Consider the following 18695-nt stretch of genomic DNA (forward strand, 5'->3'; position numbering starts at 1 on the left):
ACAAAGTATTAACAGGCAGCAAAATATACCGCTAAGCACACTGAAGATTACGATGCATGGTTGATATTTTTTGGTTCTTATGGTGATCAACCATGTTTTTAATGACACGAACCCTAGGTATCAACACTTACTTCCAAGCCAGGAGAAGAAGCCCCAGGGAAGATAAGTGTTGCCATTTGCTGGCTGTCCCCAAAAATTCCCAGACAGCAGCTTGTTTCCTTTCCCTTTTCATGAATGATAGTAGTGTTATGCTCCCATCTCCATTTTCTCCCAAAGCCATTCATAAAAAAAACAAAACAAAACAAAATAACAACAACAAAAAAACTTTCTTGGCACAGTCTGGAGCCAGTGGGTGCCAGAGACTGGGGAAACACGCCATCACCCCAGCCAGCACTGAAAGTACTCAAGGGTCTGTTTGTTTGGTGGTCCGAAAAGTATGACGTGCTGTGTGGAAGGGAGGGCGGCTGGTAGGAGTTCTGTGACATGGACTCGGCCCGGAGCCAGGGCTGGGAGCGGTTCAGACATTGTCTTTCCCTTCATTGAAGTGTCAGGACCTCATTCATGGAAAATTGGGCAAGCTGGCAGCCCTTGCAGAGGATTTCATTGAGCCCCACAGTGTGCAGGCAGGAGTCACATGACTGCAGGACGCACAGCCAAAAAGGGAAGGGGCTTCTGAGCAGCAGGAACCAGTCAGCTGGCAAGAATGTGTGCGGATTTGAAAGAGTTTACTAGTGAACGAGCAGGTGTAATTGGCAGGAAAAAAAGAAAGAAGGAAGAGTGGCCTGTTCTGACAAAGGACTCTTTTAAAGTGAACACTTTCCTCTTAGCACACACCTTTGAGTCTGAAAAGGCAAGAAGTCCTCATCATCCTTGATTTGATTCCTCCTGCAGAAAACATCCTCTCAGATCTTAGGCATTTATGATGTCATTTCTACTATGATTTAAAGGCACTGGGAAGAATATATATATATATTTTTTGGTGAACAAAAGCATTTTCCATTTATTTTATTTTTAGTTTGTTCGCCTAAAAAAATTCTGGTGATTTTATATCTTTAATACAGCAACAATAAAACACTGCCCATCACAGAAATTCTAAGAGAAAGAAAAATGAAGAGGAACTCTACCCTTTGCATGACATAGTGAATTTATTCTGACTTCTGTTACTTGAAAGAACTGTGGCAATTTTATTTTATATTTTTCATTTGAAACATGAAAGCATTTCCCTGTCTGCATCCAAGTGGCTCAGTTATATATCCAAATTTTAATGGTGTGTAGGTAGAGTAAATAAGGCTTATAATATTCGGGCATGAGCGTGAGTCCTGGAAGTAATACATCAAAAAGCTTGGGCTTCAGATCTACCTTTTACAATACAGAGAATAACTTAAATATTTTTCTAATGCTCCTATACTTGGAAATTTTAGGCTGGGTAGAAAATTTCCCTCAGATGCTTTACTTAAAAGTGGAAAGTTTCACCCTACATATACAATTAAATAGATATAAATAAGTATAGATATAGATAAATAAGATATTGGCATAGGTGATATCTGCAAATGATACCATCAAGAAAGTGAACAAACCCACACACAGAATGAAAGAAAATATTTGCAAATCATATTCTAATGAGATTTGTAGCCAGGACTTTTAAAGAATTCTTAACAACTCAATATGAAAAGACAAATTTTAAAATGGGCAGAAGATTTGAATAGATACTTCTTTAAAGAAGGCATACAAATGACCGATATGCACATGAAAAAATGCTCAACATGATTAGCCAGAGAAATTCAAATCAGAGCAACAATGAGATTCAACTTTATACCCAGTAGAATATTTAAAAGGCAGACAGTAACAAGTTTTAGAGAAACTGGAACCCTTATATATTGCTGGTAGGAATTTAAAATGGTTCAGCTGCTTTGGAAAACTGGCAACTCCTCAAAAAGTAACATAGTTAGCTGTGTGACCCAGAAATTCCACATATATTGTAGTTTTTATATATATATCATATATGTGTACAGACATATATACACACATATACATACAAGGGGGACCTCCAAAAAACAATTTACTTATAAAAAAATGTGTATTTATTCTTCCATGTTTAAACTTCGGTCACTATCCAAGTACCCTCTACTTGTTGCAATAACCCTATTGAGACATTTTTTCCACTGCTCAAAACAGTTTTTGAATTCATCGATTTTGATGCCTTTTAGTACTTTTGCCATTTTTTCCCGCTTCTTCCACATCAGCAAAACATTTCTCTTTAAAGACTTTTACATCTGGGGAAACAAAAAAAGTAGCTCTGAGAGATGGGGTGAATAGGGAGGGTGGGGCACAAGGGTCATGCCATGTTTGGTCAAAAACTGCTGAACACTCAGCACAGTGTGGGCAGGTGTGCTCATAAATCACCTGTTATGAAATGAGCAAACATTTTGAGTCTTCAAAAACAATTCACCAAAGCCAAACACAGCCAACCTGCAATGTTGCAGATCTATCCATTGCAAGCTGATACAAATGGGTTCCTAGAATACTCACCTAACTGGAGAAGCCTATACTTCAAGGGGCCTGCCCTCCAGAAGATAATTCCAGTTTTGGGGGGATCCCCCTCATTCATATATATATATGAAATGAAAACATACCTACATTAAAACTTACATATACATGTGCTCATAGTATATCCACACAGTGAAGTAGTATTTAGCAGTAAAAGGGAATGAACTGCCGATACACCCTGCAACATGGACGATCCCAGAAAACACTGGGCTAAGTGAAAGACACTGGGTCACAAAACTGCATATTTCATGGTTCCATCTACACGAAGTGTCCAGAATAGGCAAATTTATAGAGAAAGAAAGTAGATTAGTGGTGAATTAGGTATGAGAGGGTACTAGGGAGGCAAAAAAAATGGGGAATGGGTATCGGCTTTCTCTGAAAAGAGGTGAGTATATTCTAAAAGTGTGATGATTGTACAGTCCTCTGAATATACTATAAACCTTTTAATTACATAGTGTATGCAGGTGAGTTTTATGGTATGTGAATTATATCTCAATAAAGCCCTTAAAAAGGAAAATATTAACTAATTAGGTCCATTCCTTCCTCAAGTTTTATGGTATTCAAACAAAAAAAAAGTGAATTAAATAAGTTTATTTTGATGTAGCTGGTATGGATGCCAGACTTCAGTTGGGAATTGTTTTAATAGAGACAACCTGCATTTTATTTCCTTAACACATAGAGATCCTGAGTAAATAAACCATTTGAACCTTGAATTTTTCATCTTATTTTCAGACACATGTCTATATTTAAAATGTGTATACTTAATTTTTTCATTATTTATGTTTTCTCTTAAACTATAACAGTTCTTTTTTTTTTCTTTCTTTTCTTTCAGCCACAACAAGTTGTTCAGAAGAAGCCTGCTCAGGTAAGAGAGGGTCATGATGACTATTTTCTTCCTAATTAATATGAAAAGTAAAGTGGAAAAAAAGCAAATTAAACCTTTAATTAGTGTTTTTCTCATTTTGATTATATCAGCATTAAAGGATTCTTGACAATTTATTATATCCTTCAGAAAAAACCAGAAATGCACAGTCAGAGATTGTCATTAAAAACCCTAAAAGATTAAAACCTTTGCTGAAGTGCACAAAGAAAATATTAAAGTTTAAAAGGTAAAAAGTTTATTCCAGTGCCTTGTGTAGGAAACACATGTCTAATGTTATCATGTGTTTCACCAATTCTGAAGCCTCAGGCTTTTCCCTTCCCACCCAGCAATCCATATTTCACTGACTTGACATGGGACTTATTAGCTGCAAAATATTTCATGATCCATGACTGGAAACATATCTCTTCATTGAATTATTTCATAACATGAGATGATTCCAAACTACCCCCAGGGAAGTCTGGGAAATGGGGAAATTAAGTTACACTGGTGTTGCAGATTGATGAGCTCTCGGGCCTTGTTCCAGTGACTGAGCCAGTCCCTGCAGCCTTCAGGTACATCAGTATTGGCATCAGCTGCCCTTCTCTTGTCCCACATGACAGGAAGTCCTTGTCCAGACTGTAATCTGTGCATAGAAACGTAAGAATCATACTTATTAAGGAAGTATATCTTGAAGAAAGCAAGACTGAAGGATAAATTGACATGATTGCCAAGTATGAGAGTTGTTATTAAAGTATCAGAGTGTCCCACTTGCTCTCCCCTTCTGGGCTTAAGGAGGAGGTCAGGAGACCTAGGTGTGCCGTGCAGAACTGGCTGAAGTAAGTTAGTAAGCAGTGTTGTGGACTACCAAGTTCTTTGCAGGTCTCTTTCATATAATTTAAAATATCTCTGGGCTCTTTTCCCTAGAGATCCCAGACACTGTACCCTGCACCCTGTTCTCTTGGGGCAGCGTTACCTTGCCTGGGAGAGATCACCCACACGATTTTATGTGTTTACTGTTGGGGTTTTTTTTATGCTGCTTGGAAGAGAATTGAAGCTTCTAAACATGTGTGAGCATACAGGAAATATGTATCCAAATAATAACACATGTGCTTTCAGTAGAATAAAAGCAGAGTTAGTGTGGAAAAAATCATTCTCATCCTACCTCCATACCTAAAAGCTGTGAGTGGTAGGGGGCACTAAAAATAAATACCCAGCGTTTCAACGTTTATATACAATACTAAACAAAATTAAATATAAAAAATTAACATTATAAGTAGGACAACCCAAATATATTGAGCCTCTCACCCTTCAGTAAAAAAATCAAGAGAAAGTGAGTTTGTAATTCTGTTTCTTTGAGTGGAAGATACTACAGAGTTCACGGTTGAGTCCCAGGCTGTGAAGGATAAGTTAGTAGTAACATCATGTGGTCTGTTAGCAATGCTGATTCAGTCCCTATTCTTGGTGTTGCAGGGAAGATGAGGCAAACAAACGCATAGTCCAAGAAATATGTAATCTAATTTAGGAGTTCTTAGCATTGGCTGCATATTAAAATAACCTAGTGATCACACAGACACAGTAGTTACCCCTTAGCTGTGGGGTCCATAACAAGACCCCCAGTGAGCACCTGAAACTGCTATGGTGTTGAACCCTATATATCTAATTGTACTGTGTTTCCTCATACATGCATATCCGTAATAAAGTTTTAATGTATTGGGCACACTAAGAGATTAATAATGATGAATGAAATAATTTATTATAATAGAAATTCTGTGTATGTGTTCTTGGTCGATCTCTGCTAACCATCGGATAGGCAAGGCAGCTGCTAAGTCAGTAAAGGGGGTGTAAGATGTTCTGGACAAAGGGATGATTCAAGTCCCGGGCGGACAGAGTAGGACAGCTCAAGATTTCCTCACGTTGTTCAGAACAGTGCACTACTTTAAACTTACTGTTTAGCTCTGAAATCTTCCATTTAACATATTTGGGCCAAAGCTGACTGCAGGTAAATGAAACCTCAGAAAGCAAATTCACAGATAAGGGAAACTGTGTATATGGGTGTGTGTGTATGTGAGACCACTTGTATTTAAATGGCTGTTACAAATATCACCGTGTATGTGCCATATACATTTATCTATCACCGTACACATGGCATATATATCCCACATACATACATACCCAGTCACTGGTGTGTGGCACGTGCTGGAGCTAGCCCTTGTGAACCCATTGTATCTCCTCCATATTCTACCTTCAGTGATGTCAAGTAGATAGCTTGAAATCAACTACCCTGGAAATATTTATACCATGGACATTGACCACATACTACAGATCAGGACTTTCTTTTTCCTGGAGAGCAGTTTGTTAAACATTTACCTACACACCAAGGGCCCCACCCTTCCAGGATTCTGATTCTCTGGTCTGGAGCCTCCGGCATCAGTATTTTTTATGACCTCCCCAAGTGGTTCTACTGGGCAGCCAGGGGTGAAGATACTCAGCGAGCACATATGAGAAGAGGTTTGAAACACAGAATGTCAACGTGTAGGAGATATTATAGGGGACGCAAAATGCCACAAGGGGGTCACTAAGGGGACCATTCCTGGAAGAGTTTTGATTGTTCTGTTGTTGTTTAGCCGTAAAAGGGAAAATAAAGACAAATCAAGGGAAAGAAAGGACAACCTTACAGAGGAGATGAACGACATGTCCAGAAGTAGAGAGGCAGAAACAAGTAAATCACCGGCGGAGACCGACTGCAGTTTGGGCAGTAATACACCACGAAATGCTATAAGCGGAATCACACGTTGCCTCCCAAGGCAATCAGAAATATCAAAGGAGCCCCAGAAGGACTGGGCCAGTCTTCACTGATCAATCCGGCTGTGCCGCTGACCCTGCTCCAGATTTGCCTTTGAAAAGAGTTCAGACCCAGAAGCAGAAGAAAGAGCTCATTGGGCTTCTTAATCTATATTGCCTAAGGACGCAGCGATGAATTATATAAACACAGGGACTACATGGAAGTTCCTGGAGGATAATGTAAATGTTATACTACGTTCAAAAGAATCTCTTCCTTTTTCATCTGTTTCTTTCAAAATACCCTCCCGGTTGGCTTTCCCCTGCGGCAGTCTGGAATGTCTCAGGTCCATGTTCTTTCTTCATCAGCAGTGCTTTGAGGGGTTACATTTAGATTTTGTTTGGGGGCGGTGAAGATTTTAGCACAAGTTAGTATTATATATCTAGAGAAAAGCACTCAGTGAAGTATACTCAGACCTAGGTTTTGCATTCTAGTCCCATCACTGGGCCAGTTAATGTCTCTGTACCCTTTATCTACTTATGAAATGGGATAATACGACACATCTTCCCTTCTCTCAAGAGCATTTTGAGAGACTCATAATTATATCAGTTCCAGGGAGTGTTATGTTCTGACTTATTTTTGGATGCTAGGTTTTTCGTTTCCCAAAATTCCAATTAGTTTAAAATTACCATCCGTTTTACTGCAAGTGTTCTTATTGCTTCTCTTTAAAATAAGGATGTTTAACTAAGGGGGAAATTTTATAGTAATTGCTACATCCTATCATTAGAACTAAAGCAGTCAGAATCACTTTCCCTGTAGGTCACATGTATCTAGAATTACAATGGCTCTATTGTGAAGTCTCATAAGTCCATCAAATTCTGAAACCTTCTCTGAACTTCAAGAATGCCACTTCTTCTTTAAAATATTTTATTCATTTATTTTTAGAGAGAGTGGAAGGGAGGGAGAAAGAAAGGGAGAAGGGGCATCAGTGTGTGGTTGCCTCTCACGCGCCCTCTCCTGGGGACCTGGCCTGCAGCCCAGGCATGTGTCCTGACTCAGAATTGAATTAGTGACCCTTTGGTTCACAGGCTGGTGCTCAATCCACTGAGCCACCCCAGCCAGGGCGAGAACACCATTTCTTGAAACTGGGATACAAAGTGACAGAATTCACTCTGAGAGACAAATTCAGGATTATGACAAATCTCAAAGTTTAGATATGCATTTGAGTTTGTGTATATAAATGCACGTGTCCAAGAAAGAATAAGTTTAAGGGAACCCCCGCTGGGGTGGGGTGCCTGGAGAATCCACAGGTGCCATCAGCTGTAAACCTCCTGTGTGTCTAATCATCCGAATGGGAAGGTTCCAGTCTCATAAATTTAAAGAGGAAAATTTTCAGTACTTACATTAACTTTTTAAAAAATTCCAAAACCAGTGAAAGCAAAGCCTTACCAGGGATCACTACTGTATTTTTATTTAAAGTGATAAAATAAGCAACAAATTAAAGTGAGCTAGTTTCCTAGATGTCTCACAATTTGAACCCATTGAGTTCTCAGCCCCATGGCTTACATTCTTAACTTTAGTAGGGAAATTGTGGTAGGTTTTGCTCTTGTCATCATTGTTTTATTTCTAAGAACACCAGAAAAGTACCAGGTTATTGTCATTGATTGGAGGGGAGGGGCGTGGCTTTGTTTCTCAAGTTTCTGTTTTGAAAAGAATTACATCTCACTGCGTTGCAGACTTCTATCAAGGTTTTTTGGGTTTATCAGATATCTTATTGTTTCTTGATTTTTAAGCTGAGATTGGAAGCAAGTACTTCTATATAATTCAGACTTTTTTTTTTCTCACCAGAGCCCCACCCAAAGGGTAAAAACACGTTTTTAAAATCCCAACAGTTAGCCCTCCTTTCCACCCAATTCCCTCATTGTTGCACAGCCCTGGCAAAGCCACACCCTGCTAGCAACTGAGACAGGTAGGAACCCAGTCCTTTTCAGGTTTCCCAGTGATAGAAGTGGCAGGTTTTCAGATTCTGCAAGACTGGAAACAAAGCTCTCTGTTTCGAAATAGAGTTTTTACCTGCGAGTAACATCTCCTGCAGGTGCTGTGCATCGGGGTGGAGAAATCTCAGTGAGCCTTGGTTATCGGGATTTTTTTTCTCCCCTGCAAAAAAAAAAAAAACTCAAATGTTTTTACAGAGACTTCAAGGGCAGTTTTAAGGATGTTTATATTTCAGACAACCTAAACATTGTTTGGAGCAAAATGAGAGATTTCATTTTTGGACACGCAAGTTGATGAATTGCAGTCAGCATCTTGTTCTCAAAGAAGGCGTTTTTACTGGGGGCTTCAAGTCTAGACGTACAAAGGAAGAAGGAGAAAGGAGGAAGAGAAGAGAGTGTAGCCACTCCAACACTCACCTTTTACATGGCACCTTGGCCAACGCAGTGAACGGTTCATAATAAATCAGACTAGCAAATAGTCATCTGCTCACTCAGGGAGCCTAGTGACTTACACTGCCCAAGTCATAAAGAGAACTGATTTATTTTCCTACTTATGCTCGTTCAAGCTGGTAAAACATTTTGTGGGCCAGTAAACGTTTGGCACCAACTGGTAAAACACGAAGAATTATATCAAAGTCCACCCTGAGTGGTACTATTATGTTGTGTAGGAAATACTTTTTGCTTTCGCCCCTTGACCTCTGACATTGGAAAGGTCACGGGGAAGGGAGAGAGCAAAGTAGAAACCAACGTTTAACCCTTACAATAAAGTAGCTCAAGGATATAACACACAGGGGTAGGGAAGAGGAAACACATCAAAATGATTATTAACTATAAACATATGAAGTAATTAGCTTAGCTAACAGTTGTAATAGAGGAATATTGGCAAGATGAATCTAGCTGTTTCTGGGCGGGAAATGTCTTGTAGAGATGACATAAACCTCTAACAGAAGTGAAAGAACATCACTCAATTTAGGCAATAAATAAAACTCCAAAGGAAAAGTTACTGTTCCTGAACCTGACAGATCTCGTATAGTTTTTAAAAGTATAATTGTTTTTTTAATGGTGTGACGAAGTCTGTGGATTAGACTAAAATTAAAATAGCGATGTCTGTCTGCCTCTTTCTTCTCTGCGTTCTGGTGTAAGCTGGACATAAAACAATTCTTTATTAACTACATAAACTTTCTTATTAGCCAAACTTGCTGACCCACATTAATATGAACAAGAGTAACTGGCTTTAAAACCTGATCTTCCTAAGAGAATCCGTAATGTCTGAATACAAGTACGTTGCTTTATCCAAGATGCTTCCTTTACATTCAGAAAATGTTTTCTGGGTACTCAGTTGCCCATTAAGTAATTATTTTTTGACTTCGTATTGTTATTGATATTTTCATAATCTTACTCAAAAGTTGTAGGATAATGACAAATGATTGGTATAGTAATGATTAAAATTCAGAGCTGTCCTGTTCCCTGGCAACAAATACAAGTTGGGCAAAGTTTTACACACGCAGAAAACACAGAGAAAAGACTTCTCCTAGTCTGTCCATCAGTAAGCACACCTCCAACATAACTGTTTAGCAGCCTTCTCCATAAACGTTTTTTACAACTACTTTGCACAAAAACAAGGATATTCCCTGACAACTTTAGACATGTTGAAATTAATTGCCTTCTTCCGAGTGCTTCCTTCATGCAAAAATCCTTTGGCTATATCTTCAGTTATTCTTTAGACATGAGGTTCCTTCAGTAAGAATTAGAACCAGCATGGAAAGTTGATTAAGCTCATGATCCTCAGAAATCGTGGCTTACAGGACCCTGAAACTTGCAGTTTGTTGACACATAATGTGATTACCCTACCTGGAAATGTGATTCCCTTCTGGAGAGATTTTTTTTACGTAGCCCTTCATTCCAGACAGGACCTCGGTAGTATCAGGGGCATGCGGGTTACCTCCGTTTGCTGTATTTTCAGTGATGGGATCTGACCGAGGGCAAAAGGAGACAAACAGAAGTGCATTTTTGAAACCTAAGATGCCTTATTTGGGTGGTGTTTTCTTGTGAGGTATTGTTTAATTGTTTGCTTTTTTTTCTTTCTCAAAAAATCTATCACTGAATCCTAGGTGAAGAAATAGACACATATGAATAACTGTAATTAATAATTGCAGTTCCACACTATAGTCTTACAAGATTTTTTACTTTTTTTTTTCTTCAAAGTTTTCCATCTGGTTGTCACATTTTCTTCTCACGCCCTGCTTGGCAGATAAATGGGTATTATCATTACCAGTCTGACACAGTGGGAATAAGACACAACTTAGACAACCCATTAATTTAACGGTTGGTGCTCTGGTCAGTAACATCTGGGATAAACTGTCTTTACTTCAAGCAACTCCCAATAAGAGCCTTAACTGACTTTATTAAGATGATAGTAACATATGCAAGATAGTCCTGATACGTGTATATTTTTACATACATAAAGCTAAAGTAAAGACAGGCTTCAAATGCCATAAACATCCAACTTTTTATGTCTCCTTTCGAAAAACGTTTTTGCCTTCTTGTATTTCCACCAGAACCCCTTGTACTTGCCAGAGTCCATGGTTTATATATGTTCCATTTAATATGTTTCTTAAAACCCCTGATATAAAGTTTTCCTAGTTGGAGGAAGTAATCACTTTCCATTAAGTTAAACAGTCCCAATCCATTTGAAGTTAAAATATCTGACAGAGAAATAGGAAAACTCAGCTCTGTGGTCTTGTGGGTCACTTAGCTGCAGACGGAACGGCGGTCGGATTTGGGTCCTTGCTGCCAACCAGGAGAGCCCCTGATTTCTGTTCTGGATGGGACTGGCTCAGAATAGTTGTGAATGTGAAAAACTCTTAAATGTGTCACTCCAAGTTCTTAGGAAATTAAACACATTAAGATGACAAAAGGAGAATGTCATAAAACCGTAACTACTCTTTCTAGATTACCAGATATTTTTAGGTTTCTTGGCAAGATAACTTGAATTATAAATGTATTTTTAGCCTGCAACATTTATGGTCAGAATTGCAGAATTCTTTGCAATCAAGGGGGGAAAAAAGGAGGACGTATTAAAGCAGCATGGACTCCTTACTGCACACAAAGAGGAGCATTTTGACGATGCAACTCCCCAAGTTTGCAGGGAGAGCATTTCCATGTCTTGGTTCCTTTTAGGATTCACTGACCTCCCTTCCACTGCAAACCTGCTTGTTAGTCTGCATCTGAAAATGAAACCCAGAGCTTCACCTCTTGCATTAAATACTGAACTTTCCTCCAGCACACACCCTTACCCATGCCTCTGTGGTAAGATCTAGAATTCAACTCTTAGACATTTCAAAATCCCATCAATCATGAGGGCATCTGATTGGATCATGGACTGTCTTCTTCCTCCTCCGGGGTCCTTTAGTGGAGGTGTTCCCAAAGGTGTACGCCACGTGCGTTCTGCCGGACCAAATTAACGGAAATACGTGCACACTGTTAGTTCTCGGTCTCAGTGGGGTTTTTTCTAAGCCACCAAAGCCATGAAAGAGTTACACTTATTAAATTCCTTTATATTTCATTCATTTTTTTCAAAGTGAGTGCAATTTTCCAATAGTCATAATAAAAATATGGTTCTCCAACTCTGCCCACTTTCCCTTCCCTCGCATCAGATTTCTGCCAAAAAAATTCACAAGTTTCGCCCCGGTTGGTGCAGCCTCAGTTGTCTTTGTAAAGTAAGTGCATGAATCACTGGGAGTTACCCAGTGTTTAGAGGCCTTAGTAGCTGGCACTGTTAAAAATGTCACCGTGCACTTCCACTTCAAAAAGTCCTTTTATCCTACATTCCCGAAGCCCCATTCCAAGGCTAAGTCTTCTTGACCAGGCTGCTGCTGTTTGGCCTTCCCACCTGGAAGACTAGCCCCTAATGAAAGGTGTATAATTCTTGGCTACAATATTTCAATCTCCTTATTGCCTCAAAGCTGCTCTTGGGGGGCTACACAAGCCCAAAGGGCCTTTGGCTGCATGTGCAAACATGAAGCAATGTAAATAAACATCTCAAGGTGCAAGCTGGTGTCTGCAAAAACTGACAGTGTCTTCTAAGTGAATGGACAGGATTGAATCTGAGGGGTCCCTAATAACTACCCTGCCATGATTCTTTGGGGGCACCAGAGCCAGCTCCTTATGCCCGACATCACCGGGACCACACTCTTGGTACCACAGAAGAGCCTTCTGTGCAGTCTGGCCAGCCAGACTTTATTCCTAACAGGAAGGGTTTTTCTTCTCATCTCATGCACACTTGGTTGTCCCAGCAACCAAGTCCCTGGAAAGGTGAGGTTTTCAGGGGTGAGAGGTGCCACATGCCCTGCCAACGTCATCTGCTTGGTAGTCATGCTGTCTTTTGCAGGGTGGCCAGTCAGGGCTACACAAAGAAGAGACCACTCTCCACCAACTAGACTTTTGAGAAAAGCATTTGTATTGAGCATGTGAGAGTCACATTACCTCCGAAAGTTTAACGGAGTGTGAGCTCCCACCCTGTGAGATCCTAGTTACGTACCAGGACGAGAAGTAACAACTACCAGTAGAAGAGTCCCAAGGTCAGTGGACAGATACCTTAATAAAACAACTATCAGTGTTGTGCTAAGAACTGCTAAGCAAACAATATGAGGATGCATCATTTTTAACTCAGTTGTGTCTAAGGGGTTTGAATAAACCAAACCACTTACATATCAGGAACTTCAAAAACGCAAATCAAGCAAAGTTGTCTGGGAATGTTTTGGACAGTTGGTCACATTCCATCCACTACAAGGTCTCTGTGAGTTCACGGCCTGAAAATTATGTTTCCTTCTAGGCTGCAAAGTACCGTGTTTTTCGGACTATAGACACACTACCCCTTCCCCAAATTTGAGAGGAATAATGGTTTTTAATGCTGCTGTTGAGTTCTGTTTATATTTACATTGGTGAAATATTATGTTATTTATGTTAGTAAATATTTTAGCACATTTTTTTGCTTCAAAATGTTTCCTATTTTCCTCCTCTAAAGCCTAGGTGTGTCTTATGGTCCCAAAAAACCTGGTACTTTGGTTTCCAGAGGGTATAGAAAAATTGAGCAGTTAGAAATGGAATGATTACAGCTAGATCCAGGAGGGTTTCCAGCTTGACTGAGTTCTCTCAGTTTATTAACCATGAGGAGAAGGAGTAAGATATACCTTCCAGCTCTTATGCTGTGACCTGTTTCATACCTCATGTTATCATGAGAAGTGAGTCATCTGGGGACAGATGAGGAGTGTATCTGCCAGAGGGCTTAGTGACTTTCTGGAATTTAAATATTAAGTGAAAAGAGAAGGTCATTGGGCAGCTGAACCTTGGCATGTCTCTCTTTCGTCTGCTCATGGCTTTGATCACCCAACATCCTCCTTTGTGGCCAAGACTCCACAGAGAGTCTCAGGGTCATGGCCTGTTGCCTATCAAGAGGTATAAACCTGCTGCTTAAATATGCAAAGCCTGAAGTTCAGGGTTTAGGAGTGGAGGGGAGGTAGCTTCATCCGTTCCACATTTCCCACATAACCCGAAGCAGACTAAACAAAACTGGTGTGAAATCTCATGACTTGATGCTGCTGTGGTTATATTTTTTAAGCTGTGATCCATTCATTTGTAGGTGTGTTTATTCCCAGAATTTACAGCTCTCTCAGTCTTTTGGGGGCAGAATGTTTGAAGCCTTTTGCCAAGGGTCTGCAGTAAGCAGTGGCCTGTGATTAAAGCCCAGGACAGAGTTCGTGAGTGAGTGAGTGAGTGAGTGAGTGAGTGAGTGAGTGTGTGTGTGTGTGTGTGAGAGAGAGAGTGTCGGGTCATGTGGGCTTTTTTCCCTCCGTTTGCTGCGTTTACGCAAAAGCGTCACACATGGTAGCATTTAGGAGCTCCTTCACAGCTGAAGTGTTTCAAACACTAATGAATGGAAGTTTGGCCATATAATGCAGACAAGCTTTAAGGCATGCGTTACTGAATGGTGTACTGTGGTGACCCGGGAAAGGAAGAGAGGTATAAATTGTGTCAGTTAGCCACCCAGACAAAATGAAGCCGTGTGGAAAATCAAATCTATTAAAGTAGGAAGACGGTTATAAGCTGCTCTAAGCTGGCCATTCTTAAAGGGGCTCAGTTTGCTGCCGGGGTAAATGTTTACCTCTTCTCCCAGATCTTTTTCACATGCCGTCCTGTGAGACAGTGTGCAGCATTCGATTAAAATCATCCTCTCAGTAACGTCGCTTTTATCAGAAATGTTTATTGTCTCCGCTCTGCCACCCATGGCCTGGAAGGTACTGCACATTTCTAAAATAAGCAAAAGGAAGGAGAACTGTGCAGCTCAAGCCAGCGTGCAGAAACGCCAATAAATTCCAGAACCACGAGGAATCAGAAAAAGGAAGAGAGAAGGAGGAATTGGATTTATATGAAGAGGGGGCCCTGCAAAAACATACATACTAGGTTTTCTCTGCTTGTCCAGCCCAGCATTAAACTTGGTCGATATGGATTTAGCGTTGAGATTGAGCAGTGATGCCAAACTTTGTTCGTTGTCTTAAAATGGGCTTCAGTACATCCAAGATCGAGGAAGCCGATTTAGAGAGGAAGTCAGTAGCCAGCTCTTGCAGCCTGCGGCGGAGCTCCCTTCTGCCCCCATGCTGCCATGGACAGTGGCAGTAGTTTTGTGGTCACACACAGGTTCTGGCGCCCATCTGGCCCTGCCCGAATTCTCCCCCTACTCCCCCTGTCGCTTTGAGTAGATGGCTTGCTGTGCCTTGATTTTCTCACCAGTAAAATGGGAATAAGAGAAGATAGTCCCTAAAAGCATCCAGTAATCACCATAAAAGTATCAGCTATGGTTACCAGTATCTAGACAACATGGTTATTAATGCCTTAAGGATCTCCTGAACTTTACTTTCCTTACTCGTACGACGGTTTTTAAAACTGTTGAGTGGCATGCTGTCTGGAGGGAAAACAAAGCACCCATTTCTTTTTCTACTCTTAATTGGTGAGTAAGCTTGCATTGGTCTGATGTACTCTGGACTGCAAACAATTGAATTTGCTGACCAGCCGCCATGCTGTCAAGCCTTAAGTCAACAGCGGCTGATGACTGCTCTGGGAAAAAACAACACCTTGGTTCCTCCATGACAGTGTCAGAAGCCCTGGGAATGAGGGGCTTGCCCACCGTCCGTGTCCTCTTTTGGAGCGAGTACGATGTGCTGTGGAAGCAGGTCACTCTGAACTGTTTGTAAGAACAGCCCACACAGCGTGACGCTTGTGCCCTTTGTGTGTTCCAGGAGGAGACCGAAGAGACATCCTCACAAGAGTCTGCGGAAGAGGATTAGGGGGCGCCAGCGTTTGATTTCTACCTCAGCAGCAGTTGGATCTTTTGAAGGGAGAAGACACTGCAGTGACCACTTACTCTCTATTGCCATGGTCTTTCCACTTTCATCGGGGGCGGGGCGGGCGGGGTGGGGGACGGGTGGGGGTCGGGGAGAAATCACGTAACCTTAAAAAGGACTATATTACTCACCTTCTTTGTAATCCCTTCACAGTCCCAGGTTTAGTGAAAAACTGCTGTAAACACAGGGGACACAATTTAACAATGCAACTTTTAATTACTGTTTTCTTTTTTCTTAACCTACTAATAGTTTGTTGATCTGATAAGCCAGAGTGGGTGGGTGAGAAAAACTCTGAATCAGGTTGAGTCAATCACTGCACTGCACACACACCAGAGACCTGTCACACTCGTGACGTCGGGCATTCACATAGGAAAGGCACGGTGTGCAACACTGTCGGCCTCCAGCGCCACCCACCCCGCTCGCCATAGTCAAGCTTCTGTTTAGAACACCAAAGATAGGAATAGATACTGTTTCTCTCTTTTTCGTATAATCTTGTAGACACTTACTTGATTTTTTAACTTTTATTTCTAAATGAGACGAAATGCTGATGTATCCTTTCATTCAGCTAACAGACCAGAAAAGGTGATGCTCGTTTTTTAAAAAGGGAAGTAAGCAAACAAGTGTCAGCAACTCCTATATTTATGAACACCACACGTATCAGTAGGAGGAATACATTTACTTGCCACACTCATTTTCAGGAAAAACAACCATCCGGGTAGAATCTACTTCCTACAGAGCCAAATGCCATTTAGCAATAAATTGCACTTGTCAGCCTCAAAGCATTTAAGGAACCTGGATAAGTAAAAACATCCTCTTTGTAATTTAATGAAAAGGTACAAGAATAATGCATGATGAACTCACTTGATTTATGAGGTAGGAGGAGCGAAATCTAAATTTCTTTTGCTATAGTTATGCTACAATTTTTTTAAAGCAGTCTTTCTCTGTCTCTCTCTCTCTCTCCCTCCCCCCTCTCCTCCCCTCTCTCCATTGTGTATCAGTTTCCATGAAAGACCTAAATACCACTTACCTCAAATCAAGTATATGTGTTACTTCAAGTAATACGTTTTGACATAGGATGGTTGACTGAGGTGCTTTACTTTGGCTTCAGTTCACCGTCTCTTCATTCAAACTGCACTTTTAGCCAGAGATGCAATATATCCCCACTACTCAATACTACCTCTGAATGTTACAATTAATTTACAGTCTAGTACTTTTTACATGCTGCTATCCACAAGCAATGCAAGAGAAAAAACCGAATGGGTAGGTGATACTAATCGCAGTTCTTTTTGTATACTTAAACTACAGTTAAAGAAGCAGTCTCCTTCCTGTGTGTCAGCATGGCTATGTATTTTTCTACGTTTTTTTTTAATTAAAATTTTACAAATACTTGTTTCAGCTTCTCCGCTAGATTTCTACATTAAGTTGAACACTTTTTTAACCAAGTCGCTCCTAGGTTCTTAAGGATCTTTTCTCTCATTCACACTACATGTCACACAAAATTTGACTGTAATGTTTAAATATTACCCTCCAAGTTTGTACCTCAAATGAATTGTTTAAGGAAAGGAACCGATTGACTTGCAAAGACCTACCTCCAGACTTCAAAAGGAATAAACTCGTTACTTGCAGCCTTCAATTTTGTCAGTGTTTGACGTGGTTCAAACTGCAGCTACCCCTAGTCAAAACTATTTTTGTACAAGACGTTTGCTAGAAAGGAACACATTTTTACATACTTTTGCATATAAGTAAATAAAATAAAGCCAACCTTCAAAGAAACTTGAAGCTTTGCAGGTGAGGTGCAACAAGCTCAGCTTTTGCGATGCAATCAGAAATGTGTGTTTTTAAGATTAGTTGAATATGAGAAAATGCTTGACAAAGATTTTCATGTATTTTACAGAAATGTGATTTTTGTAATATGTCTCAACTAGATTTATTTTAAGCGCTTCTTACGTAGAGTTTTTATTCTTTTCTCTGCTAGTGAGTGTGCTGACTTTTTAACATGGTATTATCAACTGGGCCAGGAGGTAGTTTCTCATGAGCGCATGTGTCAGTGTGGCTTCCCGTTCTGACACCAGACGGAACTCAAAACCGTTTCTCTTCCAGCCACTTCAGGGAGGTAGCTTCAAAGACCGCATACCTCTCTCAGACTGGCAGATGGCTCACTGGTTGTGAATCACCAAAGGAGCTATGGAGAGAATTAAAACTCAACATCACTGTTAACTGTGCGTTAAATAAGCAAATAAACAGTGGCTCATAAACATAAGGGTCCCGATCCATATCTTTGGTGGGGCCTTTTTGAAACCTCATTGGCCAGCTCATAAAACTGACTCGGTTACTCACGTTGGCCAAACTAGGAAACCGAGCAATTTCCATCTCTGATGAAGTTACTGTTTTATGTCTTCTATGTTGTACAATCAAAACACACTACTACCTCTTAAGCCCCAGTATACCTCATTTTTCATACTGAAAAAAAAAAGCTTGTGGCCAATGGAACAGTAAGAACATCATAAAATTTTTATATATATAGTTTATTTTTGTGGGAGATAAATTTTATAGGACTGTTCTTTGCTGTTGTTGGTCTCAGCTAAGTAAGACTGGACATTTAACTTTTCTACCATTTCTGCATGTTTGCAGGAGAAAATTATCAAGACGTTTAACTGCAGTTGACTTTCTCCCATTCCTTTGAGTGTCTTCTAACTCTATTCTTTGTTCTTCATGTAGAGTTGCTGTCTATGATTGTACTTTGAATCGCTTGCTTGTTGAAAATATTTCTCAGTGGATTATCACTGTCTGTTCTGCACAATAAACATAACAGCCTCTGTGATCCCCCATGTGTTTTGATTCCTACTCTTTTTCATAACTCCATTAAATAAAGTTTGGTCAAAACAGAGCAAGGAGCGAGACATTCAATTCACAAGTCATTGTGTTGCCCCTTCTGCATACTGTGTGTTCAGACTCGTACACAACACTGATGCAAACTTTTAAAGCATCATACTTTTTAAAACAACTGCCCTGAATCACCTTGCATGGTCTGACATTTAGTTCTACAGAGACGACCCTAGAGGAAATACAAAGGAAGAAGAGCCTGGAGTTTAAAGCTAGAGAATTTCTATTTG

At 40.3% G+C, this 18695-nt stretch overlaps 1 protein-coding gene across 1 annotated transcript in view; it reads left to right on the top strand.

Annotated features, from left to right (window-relative positions):
- HMGA2 (high mobility group AT-hook 2) overlaps positions 1–15622 on the top strand; it is a 127668-nt gene extending 112046 nt beyond the window's left edge. Inside the window, exons 4-5 of the mRNA XM_037136034.2 lie at positions 3380–3412; positions 15478–15622. Coding sequence (XP_036991929.1) covers positions 3380–3412; positions 15478–15525 — 81 coding nt within the window. The 3' untranslated portion in view covers positions 15526–15622. The remainder of the gene's footprint in view (positions 1–3379; positions 3413–15477) is intronic.
- Positions 15623–18695: the final 3073 nt, after the last annotated feature.

This window comes from Artibeus jamaicensis, unplaced genomic scaffold (assembly GCF_021234435.1).
Source record: "Artibeus jamaicensis isolate MK-2021 breed Jamaican fruit bat unplaced genomic scaffold, CSHL_Jam_final contig_233, whole genome shotgun sequence".
In the NCBI taxonomy this organism is placed as follows: Eukaryota; Metazoa; Chordata; class Mammalia; order Chiroptera; family Phyllostomidae; genus Artibeus; species Artibeus jamaicensis.